General features: G+C 49.3%; 3 protein-coding genes across 4 annotated transcripts; 2 read left to right on the top strand and 1 right to left on the bottom strand.

Annotated features, from left to right (window-relative positions):
• Positions 1-23: 23 nt before the first annotated feature.
• Positions 24-2,695, bottom strand: LOC122378166 (farnesoate epoxidase-like). Its single transcript, XM_043358914.1, has 2 exons — positions 1,843-2,695; positions 24-1,460 (listed from the first exon to the last, which is right to left on the bottom strand). Exons 1-2 carry the CDS (start codon positions 2,116-2,118, stop codon positions 231-233), a joined length of 1,506 nt encoding a protein of 501 aa, XP_043214849.1. The 5' UTR covers positions 2,119-2,695; the 3' UTR covers positions 24-230.
• A 2,350-nt stretch (positions 2,696-5,045) lies between these two features.
• LOC122378168 (vascular endothelial growth factor D-like) lies at positions 5,046-16,771 on the top strand. Of its 2 annotated transcripts, XM_043358918.1 has the most exons (9): positions 5,046-5,556; positions 5,857-5,956; positions 8,291-8,338; positions 9,004-9,030; positions 9,704-9,894; positions 11,965-12,078; positions 12,458-12,639; positions 13,593-13,729; positions 14,728-15,821. In XM_043358918.1, the coding sequence occupies exons 1-9, from the start codon at positions 5,401-5,403 to the stop codon at positions 14,820-14,822; spliced, it is 1,050 nt and encodes a 349-aa protein (XP_043214853.1). In that variant the 5' UTR covers positions 5,046-5,400; the 3' UTR covers positions 14,823-15,821. The 2 variants fall into 2 exon arrangements, with proteins under 2 accessions (XP_043214853.1, XP_043214852.1); XM_043358917.1 differs by lacking the exon at positions 13,593-13,729 and having other exon boundaries at positions 5,243-5,556; positions 14,728-16,771.
• Positions 16,772-16,800: 29 nt separating this feature from the next.
• On the top strand, positions 16,801-17,544 carry LOC122378116. Its single transcript, XM_043358792.1, has one exon. It carries the CDS (start codon positions 16,801-16,803, stop codon positions 17,542-17,544), a length of 744 nt encoding a protein of 247 aa, XP_043214727.1.

The raw sequence follows: 17,544 nt of genomic DNA on the forward strand, positions 1-17,544 counted from the left end.
ATTATTATTTCTTATATAATCGCTGTCGGAACATGGTGTATTCATCGTGAAAGCCCGTCACCGTTGAACAAATAACTTTGCAACCTTTCAACACTGATCTGACTGGTTCGGAGCTCGCGTATTGTGCCGCATAATCCTCAAATCTAACGATCTAGTGGTAAGAAAAGAACATCCTGCCGTGGGTAGACATATCAGATGAGTATTCTGACTCGACACCCAGAGACCTGTCCTCAGCCCCTGCGCTCCACGGTGACTACGATATCTGGCGGTTTCAATACCAGGCTTAGCTCATCTCCACCCGTCTCCCGCCGCCCCACATCCACGCACTCCAGTCTGAACCGCTGCAGAATCCCGGCCGTGAACAGAAACAGCACCTGGCGAGCGTGCGTCTCCCCGATACAGCGCCGGAGACCCATCCCGAAGGCGGACATCCTCCCCCTGAGTCGCGGCCCGTCCGGACCGAGGAACCGCTCCGGCCGAAACTGCTCCGGGTCGCCCCAGAAGGACCGCTCGTGCATCACACTGCGGAAGTCGAAGATGACCCGACAGTTGGCCGGTACGTGGTGACCACCCAGTCGAGCAGCGCCGAATGTGGTCGAGTGCTGGATCACGGGAAGGACGGGGTTCATCCGCATCGTCTCCTCGATGAAGGCGTCGACGTAGGGTAGCATCTGCATGTCGTCAATGGAGGGCGCGCGATCCCGACCGATCACTTCCTCGACCTCAGCCGCGGCTCGCTCCTGCGCTTCAGGGTGCTGGACCAGCATCATCACCACCCACTCCATCACTGTGCTGGCCGTGTCCATGCCGGCAACGAACAGGTCGCGCAGCAGGACTCTGAGGTTGTCGTTAGAGAAGGCGTGAGGCGGTGCGGAGTCGCTCTGTTTTCGTAAAAAGGCTTCAACCAAGTCACTGGGCGGCCCGTGGTGTTTAGCGTCGTCCAAAGCAGACTTATGCCGTTCGATTTGCGGGTCGAAGAGGTGTACCAACTCGAGGATGCTCTGTCGGAGCTCGAGGAAGCCGGAGGCCCGCGGCGCCACGAGTCTCAGCCAGGGAAACAACTCCAGGTGCAGGTAGGACGGACTGAAGGCGGCCGTGTTCCTGTCGACGAGGTAGAGCGCGCGCTGCAGTCGGCCGTCCCCCGGCATCTTCTCTCCGAGTACCAGCTGCAGCAGCGAGTTGGCTGCCGGCGCCGTGAACAGGTGGCGCACGTGGACTCCTCCCCCGCCGTCCGCCGCCGCCGACAGCCGCGCCAGCACCTCTCCCAGCTCAGAGTTGATGTTGTCCGAGCGCCGACTGCGCCCGAAACCCTGCTCCTGTAGGGCACGGACGGTGAAGCGGCGCATCTGACCCCAGTTGTCGCCGTCAGAGAAGATGAGCCCGAGCCGCCGGTGGAGTGCCGCCTCCCGGAACATGAGCGGCTGGCCCACGCCCGAGAAGGCGCGGCTAGACGTCGCCTCCTGTCAGCAGGCGGGGGAGGTGGCGTTAGGACGGTGCGTCGATATCGGTAGCCTGATACTCTACTGACATGCTTCAACTTACGCGACTTTGTTCTCGAATTGCGCTTCCTTTGTAAGGAAGTTCAGTGTCCACAACTCTACTCTCGCGTAATTAATTGGTATTGAGTCTATTTGTAAGGCTGTTCGTTTTCGTTATATCTTTACCAGCTGGCTGTCCCACATCTCGTTTGCGTCCTTTCCGACATTTACTGTGGGAGCTTATACTCGAGATGAGGACCTTGTAGTTATGCGTACACAACATTTTTTTCTTCTTCAAAACTCTGTCGTGTAGAACAAGGAAATGTTTGCTTTTGGTATCCCGAGTGCATATTCTATGATTTACCTTGACCAAATCATATCCGCGAACAACCAGTACCGGCTGGTCCATGAAGAGCTTGAAGAAGATGATGTTGCCGTACTTGGTGCCCAAGGTCTCGAACTCCTTGTGAAGGAGCTTGTTGATGAGCCTGCCCTGGCCATAGTACCCCAGAAATGGAAAGCTGAACGGACCTGTGGAAACAGCCATAAACCGTTTCAAATGTGGACGACTTAACGTAATTAAAACTGCCCTTGACTTTGTTACATGAACTGGCTCACTAAATATTAGGATTAAGTTCATCACCCTTGCAGACAAATATGCACTGTCGCTGGGACGGCGGAATGACTGGGCATCGGACTTCGAATTAGAGCCACATGAAATTTAACGGTCGCTTTTCAATACTCTCGTTGGCTCATTGAGCACAGAGGTAAATTGATGTTAATTTGATGAGCGCAAGCGTTTCGTAACATTTATTGTAACTGCGGAATTAACAGATCTTACCGGGTGCATAATTTTTCCTGCTCTCCAGAAGTATTCTCACTACCACTGCGATACCCAGGATAGCGAGTAAAACCACCAGCAGGTGCAGCATGGCCGACTTTATACAGCGCCAGCAGGCTGTATGTCGAGTTCGACCTCGCCAGGTCACCGTCACTCGGGAGCGTGCGTCGAACCGGGATCGGGAACGGCACCCACCACCGACTCCAACGGCACCGGCCTCTGAGCCTCTACTGACTGCAGGTGTTTGCCGCTGCAGGACACGACGGGACCCCACCCACACTGAGGTGTCCCCGTACCGACCCACAGGTCACGGCCAGGTCACAGGTGAACACCGACGCCGGTGGCGCTCAAAATAGAGCTAAAAAGGTGATCATAGATATTCGGATGTCGGAATGTTTTTCGCGGGCTTAATTAAACTAGACGATACCGCAGGACGGAAAACAACACACATAGATAACATGAATCTATGCATGTTATCTATGCAACACAGTAAGTAGGTAATGGTAGGTATGTACGCATAAATGATATCGGTGGACTACTAGGTCAAATTTCTGTATCCTTCTATATCAAAATGAAAAATTTGCGCGTTATTGAAATACCTATACCTAATTACATCACAGCGCCCATACCTACCTATATCTAGATAGGCATGACACTTATATGCGCATGAGAGTAGCCTTTTCGTTTCGTACGCCTTATAAAACAAAAGCGAGCTGAAGCACACGAGTATAGCCCTGCCCCCCACACACTGTAACTCACTTAGTTCATTGACCTTATTGCCGTATGGCGTCATTCGCGTAAAAGCCCTCGGCTTTGTCACAATTCCAGCTCCACAACTAGCTTAATCCGTCCCAATTGGTCTAATACGGCCGGCACATGAGGACTGAGGTGACGCAGGGTAATATGCTGTGACGTACCCCTGGGTACGTCAGGAGATAGAGCAATGTATTAATGCGCTCTCTGAAAAAGTCGGTACTCGGAGGGAAACGCTTATAAGCATAAAGGTCGCCATTTAATGTCCCATCATCTTAGTTTTCTTCTCGACTGGAAAAGTCGTAGATCAGTGGTTTGAACTGCGAAGAAAAGCCAAATTATTACCTGGGATAAAAGTTCGCATAAAACGAGTTATCCACGGTTGTGGCCTGTGGGTCGAGCTATTTATAGTGCATCGAATCACTCTGCATGCCTACATCCTCTGCCTACCTAACGATGATCATAGGCTATGTCCCGCAATAGAGCGATTCGCAATGAAGTAACGACAATATTATAAAGGTGCAAGATTCATGATATTCGCTATAAGCCGAATATCTGCAAAGCGGCCTTTTTTCCCTAAGAACAAAACAGGTTTGTTGGGTAAAACAGTACAAATAAGGAGGCTGCGCTGTACATAAAATGCATTCTCGTCCGTTCGACCGGTACAGTGAGTTCGTATCTAACCCATAATCAAAGATAATCGTTCGGTGCCGTGGCATAATCACCATTGTGCAAACACCCGACCTGAGCCTCGTACTCCGGTTCCCCACTGATCTATGACAGACTCCCATTTCAGCCCTCATTAGTCAAGAGCCGAATGTGATGTACGCATATACAAGTGAGTCACATAGAAGACGGATGTTTTAACAGCAATTCCGCAAAAGGGCGTCTCTAGAAATATAATTCTACGTAGGTACCATATCTGCACTTGCTGAATCACAAAACGAGTTTGTTTGGTCGTAGACAGGGAGACACGAAAACCAGTCCCAATTATTTACACAACCGGTGAATTTTAAACCGGCTCTGACCATCAAAATTATGCTACATACGAAAACGGGATGTTCTGCAAAGTAAACAGGTTCCTCTGGCCCCCATTTCTCAGAGATACCATCGATCAACCCGTTACCTCACAGCTACCACAAGGTGTTCGGACACACATCCAAACCCGTTCTCCACTCGCCCACATTCCCAAAAAGCACATACCCCCGAACCCGCAACTGCACCGCAGCCGTATAACCGTACTGATGCAACACAGTGGTGGGCCGCGGTCGGTCGACTTCCCGTGCTATCGGGAGAGCTCTTCCCGCGTCCCGCTTCCGGCCCAGTTGCGTTCACCGTAACTCGATTGGTCACCGTCTTCCGGGTGCTGCCCGTCCACTTCGTCGGAACGTGGAATGGTTCACATCAGGCATGTCAGACGGCGGCCGCGCGTACGCGCACGGAACGCGGATTTCCTGCACTTGATCGGGCTTATTGGTTTATGCAGCCGCACTTTGCTGAGTCGATGTGAGTCTGAGCCGCGTCCGACTGCCCCTCGGCTTTGTATTGCGGCACGTCCCAGCTGCACGCGGTAGTGACGCCGTCACCCCGGTGTCGGCTGCAGTCACGTCACCGGCCGGGCGTCACGCGTCACGTCACGGGGTGCCTATGGGTGACCGGGCGGGCACGTCCGAGGGGAGGGGCCGATGCACGGACGGGTGGGTCTTTGTAGACACGTGTAGATACATATTGCACGTGTCACACGTGTCGGAAAGGAAAACGTGCCGTTGCAGTGAATCGCGCCGTAAAAGCGGATGGTTTTAGCTGTCTTGATCCTCCCTATCTCCGCCCCCGCCCGAGGCCCTTGTCTACCGCCCTGACTCAATGCGTCCGGAAACGAGTGTCATTGCTCTGAGAGGGTTCGTCATCGCCGGCTCTGTCCCTCGGCCGGCCTGTTGGCAGCGGTTCGGTTGGGATGGCCGAAACCCGAGCAGCGCGGCGTGGCGCCCTGACTCGACCCGCCGTTCGGAGAAATGCCAGGGGGCACTGCGTCGTGCTCTGCATTTCGTCACGACCACTGTAAACACAGACCCCGCACCGCCGCGAGCCGAGAGCCTGGAGCGAGCCCCCCCCCCCCCCGACCGGACCCCGTCCCCCCTCTCGCTCGGACCAAAAGTCTGCACGCCGGCGCCGGCGGCTCAGTGATCGCTGGGAAGTCGTGACCGCAGTGGAGGCGAGAGCGAGAGGCTCGGATCTGGGACTGAGATAGACAGACTGATCGAGACACGAGGTAGATATAGGCGAGAGGCGAGGCAGATTTGGATCTAGTCAAAGCGGCAGACAGTCGATATGAGGCCGGCGGTGGTGCGCTCGACGGTGTTAGTGCTGGTGATTGGTGCCGTCTGTGGTGATCCCCGCACCAGGTACGGGACCTCCACCTGGCAGCCGTCACAGTCCATCAACTACCCGGGGGATGAGTTCGACAGATCCAACAGGCTCGAGGGGGTGAGTACAAGCTCTTATTCCTTGACAAAAATAGAATATATCCTTTGAAGACAACTCAAGTGAGGCTTTACACGCGTAAGTGCTTCATTTTTAGGATACTAGACCAAACTATTGAACTACGAAAAGAAAAATTTTTAATTGAGCAATTTCATTTCCAGCATAAGTTTAAGTACCTAGCGTTATTTGTATCTATCGGTCTGTCATTTATCCTTAAACTAATCCATAATGCCTTAAATATTATTAACAATACGGTTAAACGGCTGTTTATACGGTTGTTTAATACATTGCACGATTTTCCAGCTTCCGATCTACATGGCTGAGGCGTTGAGCAAAGCCAAAAACATCCGCGACTTGGAGCGCTTGGTCGACCAGCCCAGCCGTCTCCGATACGACGTTCAAAGTAAGTAAAACAATCATGCGTTTGTTTATGCCATCGGTTTATCCCGTATGGTTCAAACTTCAGAGCTTAGGCACAAAGCTGTCTACTCATTATATTGCGCATATTTTAGTTATCTTCATCGCTCTTATGAGCCTGCAGACTTACCTCCCTAAGCGCATTTCCGTCAGGCAGGACATATATTCCGGCGCCCACCACTCAGTGACGTCTCCCGATGCATCTGGACCCGGCCAGTGACGTCAAAACTTGTATAAACATTGGAGAGTGGTGTGCGCCACCGATAGGGCTATTTCCGAATAACTATCGCTTGTGATATTCCATGCGTATGCACAAATGATGACTGATGAGCCACAGCTCGATTGCATCTTTTCTCATTATATGTATAACTTACTGCTCGTCTCGATTGTTCACCGTCAATTGTGTGGAGTACATAAGTTGTAAAACATATCTAACCAGTAACCATCCGTAATATACATGAACGCAATAGCAGTACCTAGTACCTACTAGGACTGGTGCCTCCAGCAGGTACTATTGAACCATTTTCCCTCAAAATATGCAAATTAAAAAAAAACTATCGGGGCAATTTTAAGCATTTTTCATGCCAGATGTATCGCTTTCTTTTGATTCGAAGAAAGCAACATAATATCATTAACCCGCGCCCCGTAGGGGGGGGGGGGGCCGAAACGGCCCCCCTGTCCTTTTCGGTCGATATCTCCTAAACGGCTGGAGATATCGCCACCAAACTTTCAGGACCCCTCCGGGCATCAATTTTACACATTGTGACCAAAATTGTTTTCCAAATGCTATGATGGGTTGGCCACAAATGACGTCAGAATGACGTCATGTTCTGTCATTTTCGACCGAAAAAAGGCCTTCGCGAGAAGACCTGTCAGGCCTACAGCTTTGAAGATACAGAAAAATGATCAAAACATAAAAGGTGTAGAATTGACTGGGCTACAAAACTGCTATCTCTGATTTTTGAAATTTTTGAGTTTTGACCCCCAAAAATAAAAAAAGCATTTTTTTGGATATATTAGCCAAAAAATCCAAACAGTTTTTTGAGTTTCGAAAAAAACCGGAATATATGTGATAGTCTCTACCGTCTTCTATCTACATACCAAATTTCAGATCGATACCTCGTTTTTTGGCCAAGTTATAGCAAAAAAAATGTTCAAAAATGATGACGTCAAATTTTCAAACTCAATTTTTGGCAATTCTAGACCTCGTAGAGCAAAACAAAGACCACCATTTGACTCCCCGTGACGAGCTGCATCGAATGGATACCCATTTTATGCAAAAATATCAACTTTGAAATTTGACCTAATTTGACCTGACCTTGACCTGACCTTCACCAAAACGTGACCTAGGCTGGCCCCAAAGGCTGCCTAACCCACATAATCGCATTTGTCATGTAAAATGGACCATAAAACATGCATCACACGACACTTTCATATTGTGACCCCCGGTGACCTGACCTCACTGTGACCTGACCTGGTATCAGTGACCTCAGATAGCAAAGTATGTGTTTGACGAACAATGTACCATCGATGGTTTTCAATAAATTACCAATTTACTCGATTTCACAACACATTTCTTGAAATGCCTGTGAACGGTGAAAATCTGACCTTTGACCTGACCTGTGACGTCATCGGTTTGACCTAGGTCAATGAAATTTGGTTACAAGGTAGTTCACGGGTGGGGCTATCGAACGCCGTTTGAATTTTGAAAATCGGCCGGTAACTTTCCGAGATCTTAGGGGGGGGCCGAAACGCCCCCCCCCCCCTACGGGTGGTAGGGGCGCGGGTTAACTTTGGACACTGCAGCAGGGCGATTTCACCCAATGCCCTTCCCACCTAAATCTATCAGTGAACTTGATTAGTGAATAGCAGCAATAAACGTTTCGTAATATAACAACATCCCTGTAATATAATGCGTATATAGATCAACTGCAAATGATGTTTAGCCCATTCGCAAGAAACCAGTTGACTGGAACGACAAGCTGTGTCGCTCATCACGCAGGTCAAAACTTAACGTTCAAATGACACATCTTCTGCTGTGCCCCCACGTTCACCACAGACGCGCATAATTGCGCAATAAGCGGTATGCCGGCACAGTCTACCATTCCAGTCAACTGACGTCTGAGAGGCTGACGGATGGAACATCATATGACTCCATTATCCCCTCTATTGAGTCGGCATCAACATCAATACATCGAGCTCTGCAGAACGGCTTCAATCTGGGCTGTACCAGCGAGATTCCAAGGCTCTTGTTTGTTTACTGGGGAATCTCAACTGAGCTTTGACACGGACATTTGACTAAGAATAATCTTCGTTTCAGCCATGGCAAGAAACGCTGACACTGGTGGATTGGCTACTCGCTTTGGTGGTAAGTGCGTAAATGATCATTCGCTTATTAACTTTCAGAGCTACCTTAAGTACTTTGCTATTAAGTATTAAGCTATTTTGGTATTACGCTCAAAGCCACGTTGTAAATTCATTTATTGTTCATTATTGTTTACACAATTTATTACAGGTATATATGTATAATTAATGTACCTACAGAGTTGGTTGTTGAAAAGGTTGCACAGCACGCTGGAGTCTTAATCCATATTGTATTTCTCTAGCTACGTGAATTAAGTCATCATTTAATGACAAAATGTTGGAGCCGCCAATAACGTTAATGCAAAATGCACGCATGCCCTCATTTTTTGTTAACTCAGAAGCTATAAGATGTCGATATAATTGGACGCATTAAGCATCAGCAAATTATGAGTCATTTATCATTATCTTTCTCGATAAGTTTCGGTGTTATTATAGTGCGTGTCCCTGCGTGATGCTTGGATAAAGATAGGTACAGTGTGAAGTTCGACTTAACTTAATTAGGACGGTGTTTTCCTGCCTTTTCACCACGGTTTTCAGTATTAATCTAGAAATTTCTAAACACGCAGAACATATCAGTTTTGATACTTAAATAGCTGTGCAGGATTAACAGCTATGACTGTACCCGTGATCATGCTAATTGTTAACTAACAGTTATCTTTCTTTTCTCAGGCGGAAATCTGGACACAAAATCAGGAAGTAAGTATATCATACATGCTCATACCAAGCAGATCAATCGACCCAAACGTGCATGGCACATCTGAGTTGACATTATGTGTATCGATATTCCTGAAGCAAAGAAATGGCAGCACATACTATCCATGTAGGTTAAAGGAGCATACACAGTAACGTTAAAATGGCGAAAAAACTTATGTCACGGCGTCCCTTAGTTCCTACTTACTCTATGGCTACGGCCTACAGTTGACTCATATTCAGTACTAACAACACATATACAGACCATAGGACCCTCCGCCTTCCCTTCGGATACGTTGCCGTTCTCCCGTACCCTGCAAGTGGCATGGCTCACATCCACCCATTTCAGACAGTAGACAGTCCCCAATGGGCTCGCATTAGTTACGTCTCTTCCACCGTCTACAGCTTAACACTTCATATACAGTCCATTCATTCCCTTCCATTTATCTTGTGACATGCTCTGTCCTAAGAGAGCCGCATGCCGTTCCCATTCCCTCCAAACCCCGTAACCCCCTCCGTCTGCTACAAACCGTCTGTAACTCCCTCCGTCTGCTACAAACCCCCGTAACTCCCTCCGTTCCGTACAGACCCCCGTAACCCCCTCCGTCTGCTACAAACCGTCTGTAACTCCCCCCGTTCCGTACAGACCCCAGTAACCCCATCTGCGTCCCCTCGGCAGACCGTAACGGCGAGATGGCGGTGGCGGCCGTCTGCAAGCCGGAGCTCACCACTGTCCCTATCGCCGAGGAGAACAAGAAGAGCAACACCATCTACTGGCCGTCGTGCACGCGCGTCGAGCGCTGCGGCGGCTGCTGCTCGCACGAGCTGCTCTCCTGCAAGCCCACCGCCACCAAGACCATCCACGTGCAGGTGAGGTGGCGCCAGAGAACGGGGGTGACCTTATGTGTTTTGATGCATCGTTTTCGCATTTGATGGAATTGGTTCGTGATTAAGACGTTTGTATTGGCTGCAAATCAAACTATGATCAATATATCGACTACATTTAAGAGAGGATTTTACGGCAGATCTAAATACCCATTGAGAGAAACTGCCGAAAGGCATATCAAAACCAAAATCATCAGGTCAACTGACTTGTTTTACATTGTTAATCAAGCAGATTGCAATAAAGTATGGCCACTCAATGCATTTACATGCGTTCAGTTTGTTTGTCCTGCCCAGCAAATTAAATAGAAGTTGAAGCGCTCAATCGCAATCACGCCATCTCGCAGCGAAGGCCTTCTCACAAATGCGCTGCAATTTGAAAACATTGCGTAATGCTCTGTGTTTAAAGGGACCCTCCCACCTTCAAAAAAGTTAATGAATTGGCATGAAAGTGATGTCGCTCGGTTCAGAAAGAGCGAAAACGAATATGTACCAAATTTCATCGAAAAATATTCACCGGTTTTCAAGATATTAGACTTTTACTTTTGTTTACTTTTTGGGATCTCCGCTGTTCCTAGCGACTTTATTTGAAAGTGCGGCATTTGTTACGCGCAAAGCAGCATATACCACCGCGTGCTACCAAACGTTTTAGTAAAAGATTTAAAAACTGTTAGACCTCCGATGACGTCACAAATTCTAAGGGGGCATACCAATGCATTAGCCCCTTAGAATCCGAAAACTGCAAGTTTGAAATTCCATATCTCCGAATTAAAGCATTTTTCGATGTTGTGAGTGCCCAAACCGGTATTTTCAGGCCATGGCCACCAATTTGGCTATCTCAACTCAAAACTAATGTTAAGGTGGGATGGTCACTTTAAGCAAATTGGGCACATTCCAGTACAGACGCTAGGAGAAAATAGAGGAAAACATTGCACTTGTTCTGTCAGGGTTAGTACTTAGTACATCAGAAGCGGTTCTTTTCACTTGGAGGCTGCACCATAATTGACGGTTTTATTAAGCGGTAATTTTTGCGTTGCAATTTTAACATCTTCCATGAAAGGCTGTTTTCTCAAATGCGACCTGCTTTAGTTCTAGGAATGCCGGGATGTTTTCTTAACCCGTAATGCTTAGGTAGATACTCATTTTATTGAACGAGAGGCAGGGAAGACCGGACAGTAGGCTTGCAAAAGTTGACAATTTTCGGACCCGTCAGATTTCATAGGAAGATACTTCTTATCCATCTTTAGAGTTGAATCATACCTGCATTATTCAGACCCAAAAGAATTTACAGATTACCGGTGGAGATGAGCAATGCGCCTGCTCGCTCAGATGTCGTCGAGCGGGGCCGTTGAATCAGGCGATTTTGTGCAGGGTCCTGCCCGTCCAGCCCCGTGTGAGAACGTTTCCTGTTCTCACGCTGCAGTCATGGCGGTGGGAGAGAGCTGCAGCGGGGCCAGAGTCCCGCCTGGGAGTGGACGCGGATTAGGTCCGGCTGCTCTCAGGGACGGCGTGACCCGGGGATTTCACTGATTGGTCAGTCTGATGCAGCCCAGACCTATAACCCGGGACATTGTTTGGATCAAACCGCTCAACCGCAGCAAGCTGCAAATCTGGTCCCGTTTTTTAGCAGCATTTTTGGAAAATTTCGCCATGAGGCCCGCGCAGAAGTGTCTCTCGCTGGATATTGGTTTCAATTCGATTGCCAACTTCTGCAAGAGTGCAGCCGATGACCGTGTCAAACAACACAACCGCTACGAAATGGACCGATCTGACCTCTTAACCCATCCTAATTCTGATCGATATGATCTGACCCATCCCAATTAAGACAAACTGATCCAACCACAAAACCACCTTATCTTCGAGGCCGGCTGAACCGAGACCGTTTCAGGGCTTAGCCAAACCGCGCGCTCCTCGACTGACCCGAGACCGCTCGGCACTGCTGACCGGACGGCTCGGCACTGCTGACCAAGACGGCTACACCAATGACCGAGACCGCTCATCCACCACTGACCAGAGACCGTTCGGCACTACTGACCGAGCTCCACGTCTGCGTTTCAGGTGGTGAGCATGGGCTACCAGGACGGCTCCAGCCGGATGGGCTACACGGACACCATCATGGTGCCCCTGGAGATCCACACGGCCTGCGAGTGCGGCTGCAAGCTGACCGCCAACGTAAGTCGGCGCGCATAACCGGTTAGCCAGGAGCGTCTGCGACCAGACGGCAGTGTATGATTAAGTGTCGATTTTTAAATAGTTTGTTCCCACGTTGTGAGGGAATGAGTGGAACGTCTCAGGGTTGTAGCAGATGACAGTACTACGGTGCAGGGTGACACATTCATGTGGTATGCGCTGATTCCTTTGGTGGTTGTGAAATGAACTTAACTCCCACGAATCCCTATTATTTAATTAGGAAGAAATTTTTCGAACCAAGGTGTTTGACAACCTTTCTAGATATTTTGTAAAAATATCATAAATAAACTTCGCTTGTAGTAACATACAGTCCCAAATGTCTCAGTGCGACTCTGACCCCTCCCCCCCCCCCCCCACACAGGACTGCAACCAGTTCCAGGAGTACGTCGAGAGCGAGTGTCGCTGCAAGTGCGTCAACAAAGACGACTACGTCAAGTGCTCGCAGAACAGCCAGAAACTCTGGGAGCCCAGCACATGCCAGTGCAAGTGCAAGCAGCAGCGAGAGTGCAGCACCGGGCACTACTTCGACCTCAACACCTGCTCGTGAGTCAAGCGACGAGGCGATTATCTGTGTCAGATTATCTGTGTCATAAACCAGTTTCACAATCATAGTAATTTTTCAAACAAGTTTTTCAGCCTTCGCATACTCAAAAATTAAAATTAATACTTGGCTAGATGTCGTCCTTGGTTGGATCCAGTATTTGTTTTAGCCATGGTCAGCACCCACGGATATGCAGAGGCCAATAGAGTAATGATAATCTGCTGGCCAATAGCAGACAACTTCAAGGCTCAACCTGATTCAAAAGCAGCAGCCACTGTCCCTGGCTAGCACCCAGGGGTCAGAAGTTCTGATCAAGCCCCTGCAGGGCACGCATTAGTCCTTTGGAGAGGCGACTCTTGCCGTCACGGCTCCAGTGTTGGCTAGGATCCTAGAGATCTGCTGAAGTGCGCTTGGCATTACCAAGCTCCGAAGTTGATTCTACATCTCGACTATGAAAACATATTTGTTCTTTTCTTACCAAATAATCGAATCCAGACACAGGTCACACTGATTTTAAGATCACTACATTTAGTCATCTGGTTCAGTCAAATCACTGTACCTACAGTATGTACTGCACATCGTCAAAGTTTTTGCGGAATGAAGTGACACCACGACCCTACAGCTCAACCAAGGTCACATATCATATTTTATAGCGGATTTTTACTTTAGGGCTCATGATCACCGGCTGCTGACATACATTATCATTAGTCAGGATCATTATCCTTCGCATTTCACTGGTATATCCCTTGTTTCCGTTGGACCTGGGTGTGGAACATTCCAAATCTCAGCGTGACATTTGAGGAGTAACTCGCCGGAAAGCACGACTAACTAAGCGCCATGTCATGCACTGTGCACACTGCACAGAGTTGCCTACTGTGGGATTAGTGACTCTTTGCTGCTATGGGATTAGCCATGAGCGCCGGCGTATGACTCGGTCCACCCCTGTGGCCGACAGATGTACCGCACTGCCCTCACGAGAAGCCCGACCCTTCGACCAGGGCACTCGTTTCTTCTCGTCCTTCCATAACTTCTACAGCAGCGACCGCACGCCCATTAGCGATGTCCAGGAGGCCAGACACGCCAGGCCAACAGGTAACCCACAAGGACACGCGGGACTAAATTGCATGGAGGGTTTTTTCATACGCATCCCAAACCGGTCTGATATCACATGCACTAACCTTTGGGAATTCAATTAACATATGATATTTCAGAAACAAAATCTAACCGAGCATGTATTATCACAGCGATAGTCGATGACACCGAACTACTAAATATCATAGCAGAAAGATTAACAGTAGCTGCCTACCAAATACCACCATCGTAAAACTCATGCATGATGGTTCGAATATGCACTCACATGTGATGACAAAGCATAAATAACCTTAAAATACCTCAACTAACCCCAAACATACGTAGGTAGTTCGAAAACGGTTGCGCAAAGTTCTTCCCAAATGAATGTTGTCCGCATGCCTTCTTACTAATCCTGAACTGAACTTACTGAAGCATGAATAATTCTTGGATCGTATCATATCGTATTTGTAGTTCAACGTTTGATTTTTCGGCTACTAGTCGTTTATTGTTTTCGTTTCGAATTTTCGACCTTCGCATCGAGGCCGTTGTCAAGAAACATCATTGTCATGTTTCTTGACAACGGCCTCGATGGTCGAAAATTCGAGCCTCGATGGTCGAAAATTCGGAACGAAAACAATAAACGACGTAGCCGAAAAAAACGTATACGTTGAACTACAATGTCTAGTCGTAAAGGTTTCAAATGAGATATCGTATTTGCATCTTCTACTATTGGCTCATCAGATATCTTTCGTGGCGATCTTTTCCCAAAAGCATGATTCTAGACATTCTAATAGCTTGAAAAGTTATGGCTAACATACAGACATGCAAACAAGGGTGAAATGTGTACTTAGGAGTCTCAAAATATCCGCACGAATGTCATATCCAGCCGCATGGGCATGGGTGACCTCACTGGTCATCAGACTGGCTATAGGTTAAAGTCAAACGTTCTGTTTAAATTCCCAAGACCCATCAGCGCTTGCCTTCCGGTGACGTCATCTGACCAGCGTTGCCCCTTTCAGTTGCCCAAACCTCTCGGCCGACCGTTCGCGTGCGCGGGCCCCAGCGCAGCAGCCGGTACGACCAGCGGGAGCGAAGAGGGCAACAGCTCGGCTGAGCCGGCCCGCGCAGACCTACCCCAGACGGCGCCACGGCTGGGGCGACTTTGTCGAGACCGTCTACGCCGAGGAGCTGCCGCCGCGGCGCTTCTTTGACGCGGTGTACCCGGAGGAACGGGAGGACGACGGAGAGGACAGGGAGGACGAGGAGGAGGAGGACGGGGACGAGTGGGACGACGACGATGACAGGCTGGATTGGCAGGGACGCTCGGGGAGGCGGTATTGAACTTCAGTGATACTTGAAGCGCTATGTGGCGTGTGGCCTGATGTCACGTGACTATGGTGTCTGTCGATTGTAAAGGTGGCCTGCGGTCACGTGACTTTGACGTCGGGCGATTGTGGTGCTGCTGAAAGTACCTTGTGTAGCGCCAGGTGGCAAAGAGTGTCTGAATATTTGCCAAGCCTGACGACGATATCGAGTGTCTGGAACACCGTCGGGGACATGCCGTGTGCGTTACGTGCCGCCAGCTAGTGGCGGACGTCGAACTGCCACCGGGGTCGAGATAGTTAACCCCGAGGAGACGCAGTTGAGCTGTGTGTACCGTGTACTAGGGTCGTTCATAGAGGATCCCTAGGCACTGGATTCTATAGCAAGCCAAGCAGTGCGCCCGGCGAAGTGCCAGGCGCACTCGGCGGGGACCACCTGGGATCCACTGAATCCACCAGGGTGGCTAGATGGTAAGCTTTTCGTGTGATTAAAAAAAAAAAACAGACCGAATGAGTCCCTCACAAGTGTTCGTAATATTGGTCCGCTGCAAGAGGATGAAGCAATTCCCGAAAGCTAAAAAAAGACCAATCTCATCAGTTAATGAAACAGATCTTAACAGATACGATCTATTTCCTGCTTATTCTAGGCAAAGATCCGATAAAGAGCCTTTGCGATTTAGCTTTGTTGTATGCATGTAATGCTTATGTGATGTTGAAAGTTTCTGAAAACTAGGGTTTGCATGATAGTTTATTTGGTAAAGATGTGATGTAAATATATGTACAGACAACGACTTTGACAGCTTACAAAAAAAAAAAAAACAGGCAATAGTCCAAAAACTGTAGCCCGCACAAATCATTCTACTCAACTCCGTCATGCTTTCCATTATTTGGCATAATGACTATTATTACGAGAAATTGCAGCAATTCGAAGCACTTTGTCTCTGCCTTTTCTGTACCTGTGACCGCGCCATCAAGATCTCGCATAGACAAAAGGGGTCAAAATGGATCGTGTATTGACACGGATGGCCCAGCACTTTCTAATAAGACAGGATGAAAATCAGTCATCAAGGCCACCGAGTGGTAACAAAAGAGAAGCAGAACATTATACAATTACATTCATCTTTGACATCAAATATGAAAAACTCGAGCACACATTGCAGCGGTGTCATGACGTCCAGCGTAAGACCTATTACTCGATTCGAAAACAACGCAAACGTGTTGACGTACAAATACAAGCCTTGAGTGAAAGAAACATTGTCTCGAGACAGACCTTTACACACCGAAAAACGGCTCCCAAACTAGTGCACTGAAAACAGCTGTTTAGTTCAAAAAAATGTGTGCATATAATAGGAAAAATTACACAAGTCAACTAATCAAAACGGCACATATGAACACTATAATGTAAAGTTCAGCTTTTGGCAATGTCGTCGCAGCGACATCTATGAAGCTCACCGCATCTAAATCGACTAACAGTCTCTGTATGAGAGAATGCTCGAACAACACATACCGAAACTAAATTGAACAAACAACAACAGGACCAGAAGAAAGGGCGGCTTGTAATTAGTCACCTCTTGACGAAAATAGCCACACCCTGTATCCATGAAGGCTAAATCCACAAACTCGTCAGTAAGACTTTTCGACACATGTGGGGGGTCAGTAAGACTTTTCGACACATGTAGGGGGCATTGATGAAAGTTTCCACCAATGTCACACGCTGTGTATTTGCCGTTGATTCCCAGAAAAAGCACTCGAATGGGCCGATTGGATCTCATGTGCCGAGCTCAGGAGCTCGCTGGAGAGCGAGCTCCAATAATAATCTGCACCGACTCACAGTCTGCCCTGGCTGCACTGAGAGAGGGGCCTTCGGCCCAGAGGACGGTCCAGGGGGCGGAGATATGGAGCCGCCTGCTGGAAATCGCCACACCGGACCGCCACGTGACGCTGCAGTGGGTCCCATCGCATTGTGGGATCCCAGGCAACGAGGCGGCGGACGTGCTGGCAGGAGAGGCGGCGGCGCTGGAACAAGAAATCGCCTCCATCGACGTCAACACCATCTACAAGGCTGCGGCCCGTCTAGCCAGGGACCAGGCGGCCAGGGACAGACCGTCATACCCAGACCCGACACGCAGAGCGGCGACCGGCTGGTACCGGGAGCTGATGGGTACGAGATACCCGCCCCCAGTCTCCGGCCTGGATCGGCGGGCAGCCATCGATGTCCACCAGATCCGGACTGGCCACTGGAGTGGATCGACCCAGTTCCTACACTCCATCGGCCGGAGCCCCTCAGCCGCCTGCGCCCAATGCCGGGACCTGCTATGCGAGGCCGCCCGGTGCCCGCTGTGCGGCGAAGAGGCGGACACCCCCCGGCACATCCTGCTCACGTGCCCGGGCCTGATGGGTGTTCGCCTCAGAATCCCGGCCGTAGGGAACATCCTACCAACACCCGACGAGGTCTGGCGCAGTGACGTGGTGGCGGCCCTGGTGGCCGCCTTCAGGGCCCTCCAGAGCCGATGA

The sequence above is a fragment of the Amphibalanus amphitrite genome, unplaced genomic scaffold (assembly GCF_019059575.1).
Source record: "Amphibalanus amphitrite isolate SeventyFive unplaced genomic scaffold, NRLGWU_Aamphi_draft 000055F_arrow, whole genome shotgun sequence".
In the NCBI taxonomy this organism is placed as follows: domain Eukaryota; kingdom Metazoa; phylum Arthropoda; class Thecostraca; order Balanomorpha; family Balanidae; genus Amphibalanus; species Amphibalanus amphitrite.